Source organism: Jaculus jaculus, chromosome 5 (assembly GCF_020740685.1).
Source record: "Jaculus jaculus isolate mJacJac1 chromosome 5, mJacJac1.mat.Y.cur, whole genome shotgun sequence".
Classification (NCBI taxonomy): domain Eukaryota; kingdom Metazoa; phylum Chordata; class Mammalia; order Rodentia; family Dipodidae; genus Jaculus; species Jaculus jaculus.
Genome location: NC_059106.1, coordinates 46045542 through 46063322, shown reverse-complemented (window position 1 = coordinate 46063322; position 17781 = coordinate 46045542). Strand labels below are relative to the sequence as shown.

The 17781-nt window shown below is 55.2% G+C and overlaps 1 protein-coding gene across 3 annotated transcripts in view; it reads right to left on the bottom strand.

Moving 5' to 3' along the window:
- Positions 1 to 775: 775 nt before the first annotated feature.
- The window catches only part of Disp3 (dispatched RND transporter family member 3), a 56411-nt gene continuing 39405 nt past the window's right edge, over positions 776 to 17781 (bottom strand). For 2 of the 3 annotated variants that reach the window (XM_004657644.3, XM_045150843.1), the window contains exons 8-21: positions 17326 to 17474; positions 17005 to 17166; positions 16062 to 16223; positions 14293 to 14406; positions 13631 to 13767; positions 12497 to 12681; positions 10427 to 10557; positions 10178 to 10350; positions 9069 to 9195; positions 8435 to 8580; positions 3942 to 4101; positions 3417 to 3530; positions 2576 to 2742; positions 776 to 1925 (exon numbers count right to left, since the gene is read on the bottom strand). In XM_004657644.3, coding sequence (XP_004657701.2) covers positions 1563 to 1925; positions 2576 to 2742; positions 3417 to 3530; positions 3942 to 4101; positions 8435 to 8580; positions 9069 to 9195; positions 10178 to 10350; positions 10427 to 10557; positions 12497 to 12681; positions 13631 to 13767; positions 14293 to 14406; positions 16062 to 16223; positions 17005 to 17166; positions 17326 to 17474 — 2290 coding nt within the window. In that variant the 3' untranslated portion in view covers positions 776 to 1562. The remainder of the gene's footprint in view (positions 1926 to 2575; positions 2743 to 3416; positions 3531 to 3941; positions 4102 to 8434; positions 8581 to 9068; positions 9196 to 10177; positions 10351 to 10426; positions 10558 to 12496; positions 12682 to 13630; positions 13768 to 14292; positions 14407 to 16061; positions 16224 to 17004; positions 17167 to 17325; positions 17475 to 17781) is intronic. The other variant, XM_045150844.1, reaches the window with a different exon arrangement.

Genomic DNA, 17781 nt, shown 5'->3' with positions numbered 1-17781 from the left:
GGCAGAGCCTGGGGTGATATAACCAGAGGCCAGTGGACGCCAAAGATGGCCGGCAGCCAGCAGCTCAGGAGAAGCCAGAAACACATCCTCCCTCTGACACTCCAGAAGGATCCGACAGCCTCCAAAGCTGAGGGCACTTCTGCTGCAGCCTGTCTGTGGTGCCATCATGGCAACTTAGGAAACGAATGCCAACCCTGAGAAAAGCATCTGGTGTAGTGTTACGTGCCAGCCAGTACCATAATTGCTTAAGCTTTTACCGTGGATGGTTGGCCCAAAGACCAGATTTTCCCCTCAACAAACATTGGGCACTACACCATGCCAGCCATACACCAGCCAGGGACACGGTAGTATACATCTGTCTTGTATTGGCCCCCTCCCATGTGGCTAGGGAAGTTGGCATGGAGATCACCCTAAGGAATCGATCCAAGCTCAGTCTGTGTCCAGCTTCATAAAACCCAGGGGACAATGTCTGTTCCCAGGAAGATGGCCAGTGGCTGGCACAGCACCAGGCATTCAAAAGGCACTCAGAAGTGCCCCACAGAGCCACATGGGCATCATACAGACGGAAGTATCTCCTAAGCCCCCCCTTCCACAGGGAGGCTCCAGCCTGACACTGGGCCCACACAGCACTTGGTGTCCCTGTTCCTAGGTTGGACACACTTCACTCATCTCCAAAGCTACTCTCTGCACCAGGCTCTGGCTGAGCAGCCTATGAACACTTAAATTATTTCAATTTGAAGAATAGGACAGAGCCAGTGATGCTCAAAATGCTCATGTTAATGGCGGCGGTCTGCAGTTACATTTCACTTTAATAGCAAACATCTGCCGTGAGCAGGCGGCAGGCATGGCCAGCTCCTCCCCAAACGGGCAGCCCCCCAAGTCATCCACCCTCGGAATCAGGCAAGGGACATGGGGCGCAGGTATGGAAGGACATTTGCACTGGGTCCCTAGCCCTCAGGAGGGGTCTCTGAGGATCCCTGGAGGCTGGGGCTGGGGATAAGACATGCACAACCCCAGGCAGGTCCCTCTGTCCTTAATGACTTGGACAACGGTCTGGGAAGGACAACAGGTCACCCAGCACTGGTTGCTTAAAGCTGGGGGAGAGGAAGATGGGGTGTGAGATCCCCCACCCTGAATGCACTGTGCTCTTCCTGCAAAGGCCTCAGGGAGGCCTGTGCTCCAAGGCAGCCCTGGCTCCTCCCTGACCCATCCCAGGGTAGTCTCTGCCTTCTGGTGCCTCAGTTTCCATATCTGTAGAGTGGGATCCCAAAACACCCACCCCGGCGGGTTTTGAGCACTGAGGCAGTGAGAACACACTTGCTAGGAAATCATGTGCCCCTGTGGTATGGGAGGAGGGCTGGTCCCTTTCACTCGTGCCAGGCAAGGGCCCAGTGAAGGGCTGCAGCCCAGACACATCCTGCTTGAGCTGTGATGGGAGGCCGTGGGGTCCACACAGCATGACGGTGCCTGTGAGCTGAGCCAGCCGGAGCCGGGCTGGGTCACAGAATGGCTAGTCTCCACCTGCTGAGCTAAGGTGCGGAAGTTGGGACCCAGACACAGGACTATAGGGCCGCCCCGCTGGGCAGGGGGATCTTGTAGCCACTACGCAGAAGCACGAGGCAGGTGCCCAGCCCCAGAGCCCCTGCTAGCAACACGACGCCCAGGGCCTTGAGGAAGGAAGTCCTGGTCCGGGTGAAGGAGCCGGGGGCCATGATGCCCAGCAGAGCGGTGCTGACGGTGAGTGTGTAGAGGATGGACACACCTGTGTTGAGTGCCACGATTTTGCCAAACTTGGCGAACGGGGCGATGATGCAGAAGAAGAGGGGCACGGTGGCGACGACAGTAGTGAGGGCGCTGGACACGATGGCCACACCCACGTGCCGCACGGCCTCCAGGGTCCTCCACTGGCGCTGAGAGTGGGCGTCCTGAGATAGAGGAGAGCAAGAGCTGGGACTGAATGCCCACAGGGGACCCGACTTCAGAACACATAAGCACACATTATGCCCAAAGCCGGCCCTGCCCGAGGCCCCGTTCTTGCTGCGTAAGTGGGGAAGCAATGGGTGGGCACGGGTGCAGGCAGCTAGGGCACAAGACAGGAGGGTTTGTACAGTGGGCTCTTGACAATGGGAGCCCTGGTTGGACTATTTCTTTCTTTTAAACAAAAGCAGTTTAATGTACAACTGACCTAATATCGTCGCCTCTTTATGAATATCTTCACAATAATGCAATTCCAACCACATGGCCCCAGCTCAGGCTTCAGAATACACAGCCGCAGAAAGCCAGGGGGTGTGTGGCACCCCCAGCTCCAGGTTGCAGATAACGCACTGCTAAAGGGCCCTTGTCAATTAGTCCAAATCCTCACCATGCACTGGGGAGACTGAGGCTGGGTGGTACGTGTCTGCCCAAAGTCCTACTGTGCTATCTGGACTGAGCTGACGAATTTGAGTCCTCGGGCTTTGCAGTCGGCCTTGGGGAACCTCAGTGCCTAGAACGTGTTCTCCTTAGGGGGGTCTTTCCATTGCGCCAAGGTAGGAACCCATTCACTGGGGAGGTGCGGAGGAGTTCAAGTGTTTACCTCGGCCTGCTGAGGTGGGAGGTTCTCCCCCGCCAGCAAGTAGCCCTCCACGAGGTGGACGCAGTAATCCACAGAGGAGCCGACCAGGATGGACAGGGAGATGGCCTCCACAGCACCCATCTCCCAGCCACTCCAATACATGATGGTCACCACAAGACAGACGATGCCTATAAGAGGGACAGCAGAAGCCGGCTATGGAGGCGCACATCTTTAGTCCCAGCACTCAGGAGGCTCAGGTAGGAGGATCCCTGTGAACCTGACGCCAATCTGGGGCTACAGAGCAAGTTCTAGGCCAGCTGGGGATGAAATGAAATCCTACCTCAAAAAAAAAATTTACAAAAGAAACCGAAGAGGGACAGTGGAGGAGAGGCTCAGATGTGGCTCCACCCACATGGCCATGGAGGGCCCCTGAGGAAGGAGAGGTCTAGGGTCAAGTTCACATCTTGGATAATAGGAGAGATGAAGGCCAGAGCTAGAGAGGAAGGAGATGCCAGGGGCGGGGCAGGGGGGGGGGAATAGACATAGCAACACATCTTTGAACTAAATACCATCACAGGAGTTAGTTGGCTCTGCCCAAGGAGCGCAGACTTAGTTACTATGGGCCACTGTCACATGGCACCAAGCAGAGGCTCTTTTTGCCTGGGTGGCAGTTGGGGCAAGGGCTTCACTGAGACTACATAGTCAGTGGTTTAGAGAAGCTTGCTGCCTGACGATCAGAAGACCCTCCTGCTTGATCCTGTCCCCACTGGCCTGGCCTGTAGTCCCCCTTCTCATGTGACCAGGGACCCCCTTGCCTGGCTCTGCCCCCTCCTGACCTGCCCCTCCCCTTTGGTCTACATACCCAGGATGCTCAGGAGCACGGGCAGCAGGAGCAGGACATGGGTGGTAAACACAGCCACCGCGGCAACACAGATGAGCAGGGAGAGGACCAGTCCATAGAGGGCGCTCTGCACCCCTGCAAGCGGGGAGAGGAAGGGCTTTAAGGGAAGAAGCCTGCATCTCCCCTTGCTCTGAGTCCAAAGGTTCCTGGAGTTGCATGGAGGGACAGCACAGCTGGTTTGGTCACTCTGAGCCTCATGGCCTGGATCTCTCCCTGGTTGTAGTAGCAGGGGCCCTGACAGGTGTAGTTTTCTAGTGGGTCAGGCCCTGAACACAGGAGTAGCCTGTAGAACAGCCACAGGCCAGGGCTATTTCTTTTCAGGTGGCCAAATTCAATTCCAGGCAATGTGGCCAGATTTCACCAGCAGGACAGAACCAATGGCTGCCTTAGGATGTTTCTCCAGGGCTCTTGGACAGGAAGGACTCCAGATGAGCGTGGTTTAGACAGACACGCCCTCTACGCCCCAGGTAGCTGGCCCGCACACACCTATGATCTCCATGAAGATCTGTTTCCAGTGCTCGCAAGTCTGGAAGCCGCGGCGCAGGGCCGAGCCTTCAGGGAACGTTTGTAGCTGCTGCCGCAGGAAGCTTTCCCAGCGCAGGTAGTCTGAGTAGGTCTGGAAGGAGGACTTGCCCTTGTATGTGGTCTGTTGGGGACACAGGCTAGTGAGACTGGTTGGAGCTGAGGTCTGTCTGCCTTTCCCAGAGATAGCTGCTCTGTGGCCACCAATGGAGTATAGGGTTGTGAGCACCAATCCAATCCCCATATGTATCTACTAACTCTGGACCAACACAATATTCTCCTAGAGCTTCTCCCCCGCCCCATGCTTCTGCATACCACCCTCTGCCTATGCAGGAGACCCCACCCCGGGTGACCCTAAAGCTTACTAGGGTTTATCTCTTCCAGCAAGTATCTTTATTTTTTGTGAGTGAGAGCAGGGGAAAGAATTGGTGTACTAGGGCCTCCAGCCACTGCAATCGAACTTCAGATGCGTGTGCCACCTTGTGTGCAAGTGTGACCTTGTGCATCTGGGTTACATGGGATCTGGAGAGTTGAACATGGGTCTTTAGGCTTCCCAGGCAAACACCTTAACCACTAAGCCATCTCTCCAGCCCACACTTTTTTGTGTGTGTCCACATTTTTTCTCCTCTGGGCTGGGGCGCCCTTCGTGCTTCCTTGATCTGTCACAGCTCTTATCATTGCCTGGCTGAGACTGCAAGGCCAAGAGGGCAGGGGCAGCCTGCCTGGCTCAGTTCTGAAGGAGCTCGTGGATGGCGAATGTTGAAAGCACTTGCCCTGATCTGTAACTTTCTTCTGCTCCCCTGCTGACCCAGTTCTTCTCTTGCTGTGAACCAATCTGTGCACCTATGTGTGAATTTATGTGTATATTCCTCTGCACAGGGGTGTTGCTAAGGGTCAGCTTGGAAGGTGACAACCTGGCTGATGTGTGAGCTTGGCAAGGACATCCTGTGTGTCAAACTGTCTGGGGCATCAGCCAAAGAAGACAGGACAGTTCTGCCACATGCTACAGGGTAGATTGAGGGATATTATGCTGGCAAAAGGACAAATCTGCACAATTCCATTTACATGGGAAAGCAGAATGGGGATGACCAGGAGCTGGGAAGACAGGGAGAGAGTCAGTGACTAACGGGGACAGAGTTTCAGTTGGAGATGAAAAGTTTTTCAGATGGATGGTATGATGGTTATACCACAGTGACAATGTTTTTTTTTTTTGTTTTTGGGTTTTTTTTTGTTTTTTCAAGGTAAGGGTCTCACTCTGGTCAAGGCTGACCTGGAATTCACTGAGGAGTCTCAGTGGTGGCCACGAACTCATGGTGATCCTCCTACCTCTGCCTCCTAAGTGCTGGGATTAAAGGTGTGAGTCACCATGCCCGGCGATGACAATGATTTTTTTGGATATGTAGTGCCCATGCAGATCTATTCATGTTTGTGTGGGTACATGTATAAGTGTGGATGTGGGGAGATCAGAGGTTCATATTGGCTATCTTCCTCTGTTGCTGTCTTATGTTTTTGCCACAGAATCTCACTGAACCCAGAGCTCACCAAGTTGCCTAGACTGGCTCATCTGGAAGTGCTGATCTTACAGGTGTGCACCAGGTCTGGCATTCACACATGGACACAGCTGATCCAAACTCAGGTAAAACTGTGACCACTTTATCCACTGAACCATATCCTCACCCTGTAATATTTTTGTCTCCCATGACAATGTTTTTAATGTCACTGAACTGTATGTTGAAATGGATCAGATGGTGTGATGGTCAATCTTCATTGCCACCTTACCTAGATTTAGAACCACTGAGGCTATGATCAGGCATATTTCTGGGTATGTCTGTGAGGGTATTTCCAGGGAGGCTTAACTGAAGAGGAAAGACCTGCCATGGATGTGGGTGGCACCACTCAATGGGCTGGGGCCTAAGTGGCATCAGATAGGAAAGGGAAGATGCTAAAAGAGTGCCAGCATTCCCTTCCCTGCTTCCTGAACCACCATGACATGAAATGCTCTCCCATCCTCCTCAGCCATGATGGACTGAACTCCCTGAAACAGTGAGCCAAAGTTAATTCTCCCGTTAAGTTGTCTCAATCAGATGCTTTGGTCACAGCAGTGAAAAGGTAACAATACTGAAAACTGGTACCAAGAGTGGGGTTGTTATGACTGAACCTGAGCATGTGGTTTCAAGCTTCTAGAACTGGTTTTGCAGAAGAGATTTGGGAAAGTTTGGAGATGTATATCAGAGAAGCCCTAGCATACTGTGAGCAAGTTTTAGTGGCCTGTCCTGGTGGGAGTTTGGAAAACCAGAATGGGGGCAGTGGTTATGGGTCATGGAGGCTTCCACCCAGATTTTTTTTTTTTTTTTTTTTTTTTGAGGCAGGGTTTCACTTCTAGCCCAGGCTGACCTGGAACTCACTATGTAGTCTCAGGCTGGCCTTAAACTCACAGTGATCCTCCTACCTCTGCCTCCTGAGTGCTGGAATTAAAGGCGTGCACCACCACCCAGATCCCCTGCAAGGCCAGAGAATGTGTAACAGGGTCAGATTTCCTGCAGAAAACCCACAAGAGGGCAATCTGTGAAGAGTGAAGGCTAAGCGCCAACAGAGACCACAGGATACTGAAGATGTCAGAGACAGTAATGTCTGCTGGGGAAAATCACATAAATGAGTGAAAACAGCCCAAGAGAGAGAGGCCATGTGGGCTGAAAATGGAAAGGTCTTAAGTGCAGAGTTGTCCCAGACCAGTGGAGCTCACATCAAAATACCATGTGCTCCAGATGTAGAAATGGAGCTGCAGGATTTGATGTTTGCCTTGCTGGATTTCAGTCTTGCTTTGATCCCATCTCTCTTTTCTCTGCCCCCCATTCTTCCTTTTAGAAGGGGAATATTTACTCTGTGCTACTGGATATTGGAAGTATAAAATTTCCTTTTTGATGTTACAGGAGCTCACAGCTAAGAGCTTGTTTTGCATCTCAGAGGAGACTTTGAACTTAAGACTTCTGAACAATATTGAAACTGATAAGACTAGGGACTGATGCATTTTGCATTATGAAATGGACATAAGCCTTCTGAGGGACTGGGGCAGAATGTTATATCTTCAAGTACTGCATTTGGGCGTCAAGTTGACAAGGTGTGGACTTGCAATGGACAATCTCCACTGTCAACCTGACTAGATCTAGAAACCTCTAGGAAATAGTGAGGGGGACTTCTGAGTATGTCTGTGAGGGTGTTTCAACAGAGGATTCATTGAGGGAGAAAGATCTGTCCTGGATGCGAGTGGCATCATCCCATGGATTAGGATACCAGGAGCAATAAGGGAGGGAAGGAGAAAGCTAGTGGATGTCAGCACCACCCCCCCCTTTGCTTCCTGGTCTGCCAAGATGAGAACTGCTCTGCTCTGCCACTCTTTCTGCCACAATGGCCAGACCTTCTGAAACCACAAGTCAAAATAAATCTTTTGGGCTGGGGAAATGGCTCAGCAGCTAAAAGTGCTGCTTGCAAAGCCCAAGAGCCTGGGTTCAATTCCCCAGCACCCCCATAAAGCCATATGCACAAAGTGGTACATGCACCTGGAGTTTGTTTACAGTGGCCAGAGGTCCCAGCATGCCCATTTTCTCTCTCACTCTTGCTCCCTCTCTTTCCTTGCAAACAAATAAAAATATTTAAAAGATTTAAAAAAAATCTCTTTTTCCCCTTACACTGTTTCTGTCAGATATTTTGGTAACAGCAATGAAAAACTAACTAATACAGATGGCAAACTAACAAAAAAGTCAATAAAAAAACCTTTAAATTGGGGTGTGCATCAGCCTAGGGGTATACCGGGGGGCCTCCTATGTGGTGGCCAGAGGCTTCGTGGTAAGTAACATAGGCCATGGGAGACAGGGTGGTGGGGTGGGTAGAGACTAGGCTTCACTTCTCTCTTGCCTCCTGTTCACTATTTTTGCTACTCCTAGGAAAGAGTGTTATCTCCACGCAGCTGTGTCTGTCACAACAAGCAGGGGTGGGTCTTTAATCCTACTCTGCAGGTGAGGGATTAGAAGATGGAGGGGACCAGTGGTTTGCTGAGGAGCTCCATGTGCTCTCAGCTTTGGAATGGGTTCTGGAGGCAGCACAACAACACTGTCCAGCCTCAGGAGACTGAAACGCCAGGGTCCAGGGAGGCCCAGGTGACGCGGGAGTGTGTGTTCACAGGTGCGTGTGCACCTCCCTTGAGCCCAGAGATAAGAGGCAGCAGGGAGAAGTGTAGATGGCTGGTTCGCTGGCCATCTGCAGGAAGGACCACCACTATGGTCTGTGGCCCTGATCTGGGCCTCCCATAGGGGCAGAAAGTCCATAGCTCTGCAGTCAGATGGACTGGTTTGACACCTGCCAAGGCCTTCTTGGTATTCCTCTCTGACCTGGGATGGGGGCTGGGATCACAGGCGGTGTCTGCTCAAGGTAAGCACTCTGTGTGCTGTTTCTGGGCTCACCGACTCGAAGGCCATGGAGATCCACTGCACACGGCCCTCCTTGACGCCCACCGCCCCGTGGGACAGCTGCCCTGGCAGCAGGTTGGGCTCGGGCAGCTCCTTGCACTCTGGGTGCAGCATCTGCAGGAAGGAGGAGATGCTGTAGCCTGTGGGGAGAAGGAAGAGGAGGCTGGGGGCTTGAAGAGTGGCCGACTATACCCAACACACACACACACACACACACACACACACACACACACACACACACACACACAGAACCTGCCTCCAGACTTCCAAAGTGGCTGAAATCATTTGGCAGTGTCATTGGTCATTGGAAAGCCTACAATCCATGTTTGCCATCAGGGTAGAAACTAACATTTTGGGCCATCTAGGCCAGCCCCCACCCTGCACACAATTTTGGGAGAACATCCCCTGTAGATCCACCCACGCACTACACTGACACATCCTTCTCTCATCCCCATTCATGCACAAGCCTACATTCATCTGGAAGCGCCATGACCGTTCACAGACCCTGCAAGCACTGACGAAGGCTCTGCAGAGATGCCCATAGACCCAGGCGTATATCCCTCGGGCTGTCTCCCATGGACCCCTACCTCAAAGACTCACCAGGACCCGACTCCCGACCCCCACACACCTGAGGGTAAACACTGGGCGCCGCCTGGCTTCACCAGCTCCGAGTTGCCCGCGATGGCCTTGCAAAGGTGACACAGGTGACCGATTTCTTTGAAGAGGTCAAAGCTGCTATCATAGATGACGCTGCCCTTTCCCAAGGAGACACATGGGCCCGGGCGCTCAGTGAGTCGGGCTCCAAGTCCTCACCCTGTGGTCAAATCCTCTAGGAGCTCCTTGTTACCTTGTCATTGTCACACCACATCCCTGCGCATGGTCTCTCGCTGTCTCCACTCTCAGTAGCCCTTGCTCAGCTCTGTCCCTGTGGCACCTCTGCCTTCCCCCCACCCTCCACTTTCTTCTGTGCTTTCTCTTCCAACATCTCACCCGGAGTTGGCAGTTTTCTCCCTTTCTTCTAGGCAGCTCCATCCTCTCCTTACCCTGAGTTCCTGCCCCTGCTCTGCTCATGGGCAGACCCCATCTTGACTGGACAGACAGACCTTGTCAGTCTGTCCCACTCCCTTACTCTTGACTCAATAGCGCCGCCATGCCACTGCACCGAGTGACTGTGGCTTCTAACAGCACTGCAGACACTCCTGCCAGGCCTTCTCATCCCATGCCACGGCCTGTGAGGGGTATCAGCATGCAGGCTTCACCACAGAGGAGGGCAAGAGGTTCTATGCAGGATTCTTTTTTTTTTGGGGGGGGGTTTCGAGGTAGGGTCTCACTCTAGCTCAGGCTGACCTGGGATTCACTATGGAGTCTCAGGGTGGCCTCGAACTCAGCAATCCTCCTACCTCTGCCTCCCGAGTGCTGGGATTAAGGGTGTGCGCCATCACACCCGGCCACAGGGTTCTTATCTTCTCTGTTCTAGTCCCTAATGGAGATACTCGGCCATCGCAGACCCCCAAACGTATCCGGATTCCTGGGTGACTTTCAGCCAGCCCGGCCCAGCCGCCCCCTCCCGCCAGGGGAATAGTGACCCAGGGGCCAGTGAGGTGCCCGTATGGGTTAAACAAGCCACACAGGAGCCCAGTCCAGGTAGGGAGCTGGACTGGCAGTCCCACGGGCATGTGCATTTTGCAAGCCTGCTTCTGCAGCCAGGCCCTTCAGCATCTACTCAAAGGGGCGTACCGGGTCTCCGAGGACGTGGTTGTCCACCTGCTGGGTGCGGTTGATGCCAATGATGCCAAAGACCACGAAGACCATGGCCCCTGTGTCCACCAGCGGCCGCACTGCTGGCTTGCCGCAGCCCGTGTTCACGCAGGGGTTGAAGCCAAAGGTGGCTGAGAGGCGGGCCTTGGGCACTGTAGGGGGCAGTCATAGCCGTCAGAGAAGGGCACGGGCAGGCTTCTGAGGTCTCCCAGTGGCCTCCATGCATACCTTTGTCACTAGGCACATAGAAGAAGCCTTTGGTGGGCCCATCAGGGCTAGAGCTGAGAAGGCAGCCCGGAGGTGCCACACACACACGCCCGTGGAAAGGGGGCCTGTGGGACTGAGCGAAGTACAGCTTCCTGTGGAGGCAAGGGGGGCTGCGCTGAGCCAGGAAGACCAGAAGGGGAGGTGAGGCAAGGGAGGCTGCACAGTGGCCTGGGAGGGTGGGCACAGAGACTGAACCCCAGCATGGGAGCAGTGGATGCCCAGAGCTGAGATTCTGGAATTCTGCTCTAGCCCTGCATCTGCCCAGACCTATCTTGTGACCCTGGCCAAGGACCTTCCCCTCTATTATTTTATTTATTTATTTTGAGGTAGGGTTTCTCTCTAGTCCAGGCTGACCTGGAATTCACTATGTAGTCTCAAGGTGGCCTCAAACTCATGGCGATTCTCCTACCTCTGCCTCCCGAGTGCTGGGATTAAAGGTGTGCCCCACCACGCCTGGCTAAGGCTCCCCATTGTACCTCTCCGTCTCTCACAGTGGCATGAGGGTGGGGGACAGTCTTTGTATTCAGTTTTAGACTGTCCTCCAAGCTTCAGTTGAGACCTAGGACCAGTCCTTGCTGAGCAGTCTCTGGCCCCGCCCATGTTGAGGACTTAAGGAGCCTAAGGTTGTTTGAAGCGAGGGATCCACAGCCAGTCTGCTGACCACAGGACCTGATGTGGCTCCACATTCTTTCTAGAAGGGCTTGCCCTTATCCGGCTTGCTCCAGGCCTCTGCTGCGAGCAGTGAGTCTGGCCCTGCCACTCAGAAGTTAGCACCCTCACCCTAAAACAAGGGGTGTCCGGCTGGCAAGGACACAGTGAAAGCTGCCTTTTCATTCCCTGCCTCCTGAAATCACCCCACTACCTCAAGTGGAGGTGGCGTGTGTGGGAACTTAATGCCCTGACGCCAGTCCCTGGCCAGTCCACAGTCCTTGGGTATTGTAGCCAGCACAAGCCTCCCATGGTGGGAGCTGGGCTGTTCCTTCCTGAGTGTGCATCATAATGTGTAAGGACATTGCTGCTGCCTGTTAGTGGCCTGTCTCTCCCTCGATGGCCCTGGGCGGTACTTGCCACCCCATCTCCGCCTTAGCACAGTGCCACATACAGCTGGTGTTCAGGGTTCGTAAAATCAATGGGAGGATGCTCAGCCAAGACAGCTTCACCCGATAAATTCAACGTAGGCTGTGTTCAGAACGCAGGCTGGGAAAGCTGGGACAAGAGTGCCCCGGGGGTTTGGTGAAGGCAGTGCTCCTTCTGCGAGTTATCAAGCGCTGGCAGCATGCCACACCTTGGGGCAGAGACTGAGGGTACAGTAGCAAACTACAACAGATGCAGCCTCCTGCGCTCCCTCTTCCTCAGTACTTCCCGAATTATCTACACACCGAGAGCCTGGCTAAGAGCCTTGGAGAGGAAGCACAGGGCCCACTCCCTTCCACCCCATGGGGATCGGCTGAGCACCCACCACGTTCCAGACGCTACGTGAGATGCTGGGAAATCGCGGGACTAAGCTGGCACAGGGCCCCTGCAGGATACAGACATGTTCCTGGGGGTGGGCAGGCCACACCCCAGATTAGCATGACTACAGGTAGTGACAGGACCACAAAGAGCAGCCAAGTGAACTCCAGGCAGGATGACTTTGCATGGGGAAGGGGTCCTGCATAGGGACACCTCTTGCAGAAGATGACATTTGGGTAGAAACCTGAATCTGGAAAGTCAAGCCGGTGAGGAGGTGGGGAGAGTGTTTTGGGCAGGGGATGGTCAATGCCAAGGCCCTGAAGTGGACACGTATTTCAGGAATGGCAAGATGGCCACTGTGACCTGCCGGGCATCACAAGGGAAAGCAGCCATGTGAGGGGCAGATGGTGGGCCCGTCATCTTGGTGTGTGCGCACGCACGCTTGTGAGTGCACGCGCAAGGGAGGAGGGGAGTTTAGAAAAGCGAGAGAGACAGAGAGAGGGAGGGAGGGAGGGAGGGGGAAAGGGAGGGAGAGAAGGGTCGAGAATCGAAGGTCCGGGCGGTGGAAACGGCTGTTACCGCGTGTGCTGCTGCTCCTTGGGGGCCACGTAAAAGCTGAAGTCAAACTTCCAGCCCCGCTTGGCGTCGCAGGCCAAGGCCGTCACCATCCACTTGCGGGAGGGGCTCGCCGCCTGGAGCAGCCCTACTGTAGACATACAAGCGGTCAGCTTCTTGGTGAAGTCACCAAAAGGCGCTCTATACACCTAAGCAGTGGGTTGACAGAGACAAGACACATGACTCGGGGAGGCTGCCTCGGCCTAACCAGCCTCAGGGTCTGTCCCCTCCCACCTCAGCCTGTCCCACCCACCCCATGCTAGCTCCCAGAGGAGACAGCCCTGGGCAGAGGCTCAGAGGCCTGGGACTGGGCATCTCCCTGGGCTCCATCCTTCCCTTGGAGGCCTCACTGGACGACTGCCCGGGACAGGCTCTGAGGCCTGAGCTGGCACAGGGCCCGTCTGGCTCCACCCTAGTGCAGCTAGCAGGGGGTGCTACTAGGTTTGGAATATCCGAGTCAGACAATAAAGTAAGGTGGAATGATGGTGGGGAGAAGAAGGGTACCCCAAGAAGGGAGCCTAAGTAGGGCTGTATAGCAGAGGTTGACAACTGTGAGGAAGGTTGCATTGGGTGGCTCCGACAGAGGCTGAGTCGGGAACCCAAGCCTGACAAGGAATTGTCATGTGAAATGTCACCTGGATAGTGTGAGGGCTGAAGGAAAATCAAAAATCATGGTGAGGGGATATTAAGGTCTGGGCTGGCCTTGAGCGACCCTTTTCTGAGTGTTGGAGCAATTGTCTTGTTACGAGATGATCTAAGGGTTTTCAATGTGAGCAGTTACTATGCCCCAGCTACCAAGTGCTACGAAGGCCTTACCCCCTGTTCCTCCAACAATGCGGCTTGATACTTTTTATATCCCATGGCACAGACGAGGAAACTGAGGCTCACAAAGATCAAGCCATCTGCCAAACCACACAGGGCAGTGCTAGGACTTGAACCCAGGCCTGGCTGACTGTAGGCCCTGGACACAGACCTGTCTGACAGAGGCTGGTCCTCATGTGTCCGGAGCAGCTCCATCCTGAAGGACCCTGCTCCCCCTACCTGGCCAGTGCCTACCAGTGTGGCACCCAGGGCCCCTCCTCGGTGTTGACGGCTCACCTGGAAGGAGGGCACCTCTCCATCCCCGGCAGACACGGCCTGCCAGGGGGCCGGCAGGCTGGCATTGAGGGAGAGCCGGTAGACAGTGGGGCGGCCTTTGCTCTTCACTTTGGAGATGTACACAGTGCCCGCGGAGTCTGGGGACAAGCGAGGAGGGAATCGGTGTGGGCCGTCACCACAACCCTCAGCTATGGCGGAAGCCCACTCACAGCTCAGTTGGCTGAGAAGCTCAGTGCGTCTGACCTGGGGCTCATCTCCAAGCGCAGGTTTATCTTTCTCTACAACACCAGGTCCACGGCAGTGACGGTGGGAGGTGGTGATGGGCACAGGAGGATACTACTCTCAGGGGGTTATTTCCCACTGTACACCTGTCCTACCAGCCTCCTGACAGAGGCTTCTAGAGAGATTAGCTATCCTCTAGGGCTCAGGGCATCCTCTCTTGACTCCCAGGGATGGCTCAGTTTGGGTTCAGGTAGCACCCAGACCAGGTATGGCAGGGGAAACTGGTTTTCTGGCCCAGGGGAGCTGCTACGATGGCAGGTGAGGGTCCCAAGTTAACTCACACCCAGCTCCTCCCTTGACCCAAGAATACAGGGTCTCATTTCCACAGAAGCAACTGAATTGGGCCTGCTTCTGATAAAAGAGGAGCCCATCCCACTCACCCTGCGGGATGGCCTCAGGCCGGCTGGCCCAGGGGGTCCCTGAGCCTCGCTTCTTCTTCTCCAAGGATGTCCGGACGTTGTTCTGCAGGCTGTGAGGCTTCTCCTGGAACAAACCTGCCCCCGCCCCGCCCCACACCAAGTGAGGGACAGCAGTGGCTCCTTGGTCAGGCCTAATCGGCATCAAGGACAGGCCAGGATCTGAATAGGGCTCAGGGGCCGGGGGTAGTTTGCAGGTAAGGGGGTGTTTGTGGTCTGAAAGAGACTAGATGGAGCTGACAGAAACATCTCAGGCTGAGTTGTGTCCCCAGAGACAGAGACAGAGAGAGACAGAGAGAGAGAGATGTGTTGGTACTGTCCTCATATGCCCTCTCTGGGCCTCACTTTCCCAACTCTGTCAGGAGGGAGTAGTGCCAAGCAATGGCCCGTTTTGCCTCATGTGCCACAAATAAGGACTTTTGTTTGTTTTACACGAAAGAAGCTTCACACAATAAAAGTGCATTCCTCATGATTTTCCCAAGGCCATGGTTATGGCATGAGGAGAAAGTGGTTCTGGAAGCTGGGACTGCACAGGAAGTGAAAGGAGTCAAGGAGGGGCTGTTAGTTGCTCTCCCTAAAGCCCCGGCCCTCTTTGCGGCTATGCCCAGGGGTTCCCTCTAAGAAGGGGTCCCTCAGAGGTCTGGGATGAAGGGGCTGAGCCAGATTGTCTCCCGATGATGGCCCCGGGCTCTGTCTCACTGGGAACTGGAGGCAGGAGAGGACAGGCGGGAGGCCCTGAGGGGGCAGTGACCATGAGGCGTGCTGTGCCCAGACAGGGACTGGGCTGGGTTGGCAGTGATATGCAAGGGACTCTGGGCACCTCTTGGAGCTGCAGCCAGCTATCATGCATTCGGCTCATGCCATGGCCAAGGGGAAGGCCAGGTTAATGGGAACACTGCCCTAATTAAGTGAAGGTAATTATGGCAACCATGGCTCTTCTCCAGAGCTGCGGGCACTCAGTTCATTCGAGCATTTTCTCATTTGCTTTCTACCTGCCCTGGGCAGAGTGGGTTTGATGTTCACCCAACCCCACCCTGGACCCAGGCTCCCCCCGTGCCATAAGGTGAGGACCTGGACCAGACACTGGGACAGCCATTCCCTGGCTTGTTCTTCTGATAGCCCTGTGTGATCATGTCCTGTGGAAATTGCATCGCCCAAACCTCTTGACTCCCCAGCCCCTGGACATAGTGTCCAGTGACACAAACCCCCTCTTGACCTACCAGCCGGCATCCTCCTGCCCCCCAGTCCACCTCCACACAGAAGCTGACTCCCCTAAGAACACCCGGGAAGTCTTGGTTTCTGCAGCCACCAACTTTGCAACCTGGCCTTGCTCTTCCACATGGTTGGCACTACCGCCCGTCTACAGCCTTCCTTCCCCGCTCCCGCCTCCTGGCCTGCTTGATCCTCTCCCTCCCCACCCAGTCTGGCCTATCCCTTCCCCTTTCCTCCCTAGCCTGACTCCTTCCCATTCCCCAAGTACCTGCTTAGACACTACCTCCTCCAGGCAACGCTCTGGGACATTGTTCTCCCAAAGCGCCCTGCCCAGCTTCCACCAAGGCTCCCACCCCCATCACACCAGCCTGACCTTGGCTCGCAACATGGACGCCTTGAGCGCAGGAAGCCTGCCCCTCCTGCACCGCGCCTCTCTGTGATCTCACGCCTCTCAGGCCAAACAGTGGCAGTCACACACACCGACACCGAAGAGGGCAGGAGCGGCTGGCTGAGACCCTCACCTGAGCAGGTGATGCAGGATATGCCCTCGGCGCTCAGGTTGTACTTGAGGTCCAGCAGCACCTGGATGTTGGTATCGGGTCGGAAGAGCAGCGGGGCCCGGCTGGCAGGGCGGAGCCGGCTGGCGAACACCAAGGACAGGACGAGGGTGGAGGCGAAGAGCCCTGTGGGGAAGACACCTCGCTAGGCAGGGCCCCACGGCAGGACCGAGGCCAGAACCCGGTCCTGGCAGAACTGCTCTCTGTGGGGATACTGAGGGCGATGTCCCTCCAGGGTTGAATGCCATGTGTGGAATTGCTCAGGCCTATCTACAGCTGGAAGCTGACACTCTTCCGTGAGGGCCAGCCAGCATGTCACATGACAGCCCCTGAAGAGCTGGCTCATCTGCCTGGTGGTGACGATGACGATGACGATGGCGACCACGGTGATGCCTAATGCACACTGAGCACGCGGCACGTCCTGCATGTATGCCACCGCACTCCTTACAACACCTTATCAGACTTCTTTTCTCTTTTTGGCGCCGGGGAGATGAAACCAGGGCCTGGGATACACAAAACACGCCCTCTGCAGCTCAGCTATACTACTGGTCCCTAGATATTGTTGTAACTCTCTTTGTCAGAACTGGAATCTGAACTTCAGGCTGACTGGCACGGCCACGGTTACAACCGAGGGGCAGAGTGGGGATTCAAACAGCCAGGCAAGTGCACTGCAGAGCCTAAGCCCGAGTGCTCTCTGTTCTGTAACCCGTGGCGTGCAACCACCCATAAGCTGTGCCTGAGAGGGCCCAGCTGACTCTCCTAAAAACAGGAGGCACAGTGAGGCCCTGGCCAGGCCTCTGAGCTCCCCTTCACCTGTAGGCAGGGAGCCTGTGTTTTGGGGGTCTGTCCCCATGCCTACATACAGCTGGAGCCATGAGGAGATGGGCAGGAAGTGGGGAGCACTCACCCACAATCACCCAGCGGCTCTTGACGGCAGCCCACAGCACCCAGTGGTGCAGCAGCTCTTGGAGCTGCGCGAGAAGCTGGCCCCGGCTGCCCCTGTCTGGACCAGGCTGCAGGCCCTGGGGCGGTACGGATACCAGCGACACATCTCCCAGCTCCAGCGACACTGTCAGGGAAAGCAGCAGCTGATTAGAGCCCAGATCCAAGCCCTCCCTGATCCACGTCCTTAGGTGCCCACAGGCCATCTGGTTCAGCTTCCTGGGGGGCCAGTTTATCCTTGAGCCATTCTGTGAAAGGCAGATCAGCCAGGCCCGCCAGTTCTCACCTGGCTCCTCTTCCACGTTCAGCAAGGGGATGTCATCGTCCAGGTAGGGTAAGGGGCCCTGGGCAGGGCTGCCCCCAGCCCGCTCAGGATCTGCAAACAGGTCCCCAGGGAAGTGCAAGGAGTTCTTGCGGCTGCACTTCTGGTGGCAGCTATGGAGGGCAGGACACAGGTGTGAGGTTGAGAGGGGTCACAGCACCCTGGAAATCACACAAAGCCAGGCAGCATGCTGCTGCACACACTAGCTTTCCTTCTAGAGTTAAGGGAGACAAAGGGTGACAAGAGTCATCACCCGGGAAGGAGGGATAGCAACACGTGGTAACCTGTGTGTCAGGCTCCCGAAGGAGGGAACCATTTCTCTGCTGCCGTGTGGCCCCAGAACTCTGATGGGAGCCAACAGGAAGGGAAGCAGGGCTAAGGGGGTGGTGGCCTCAGCTGGAATGAACAAGAGATGAGGCT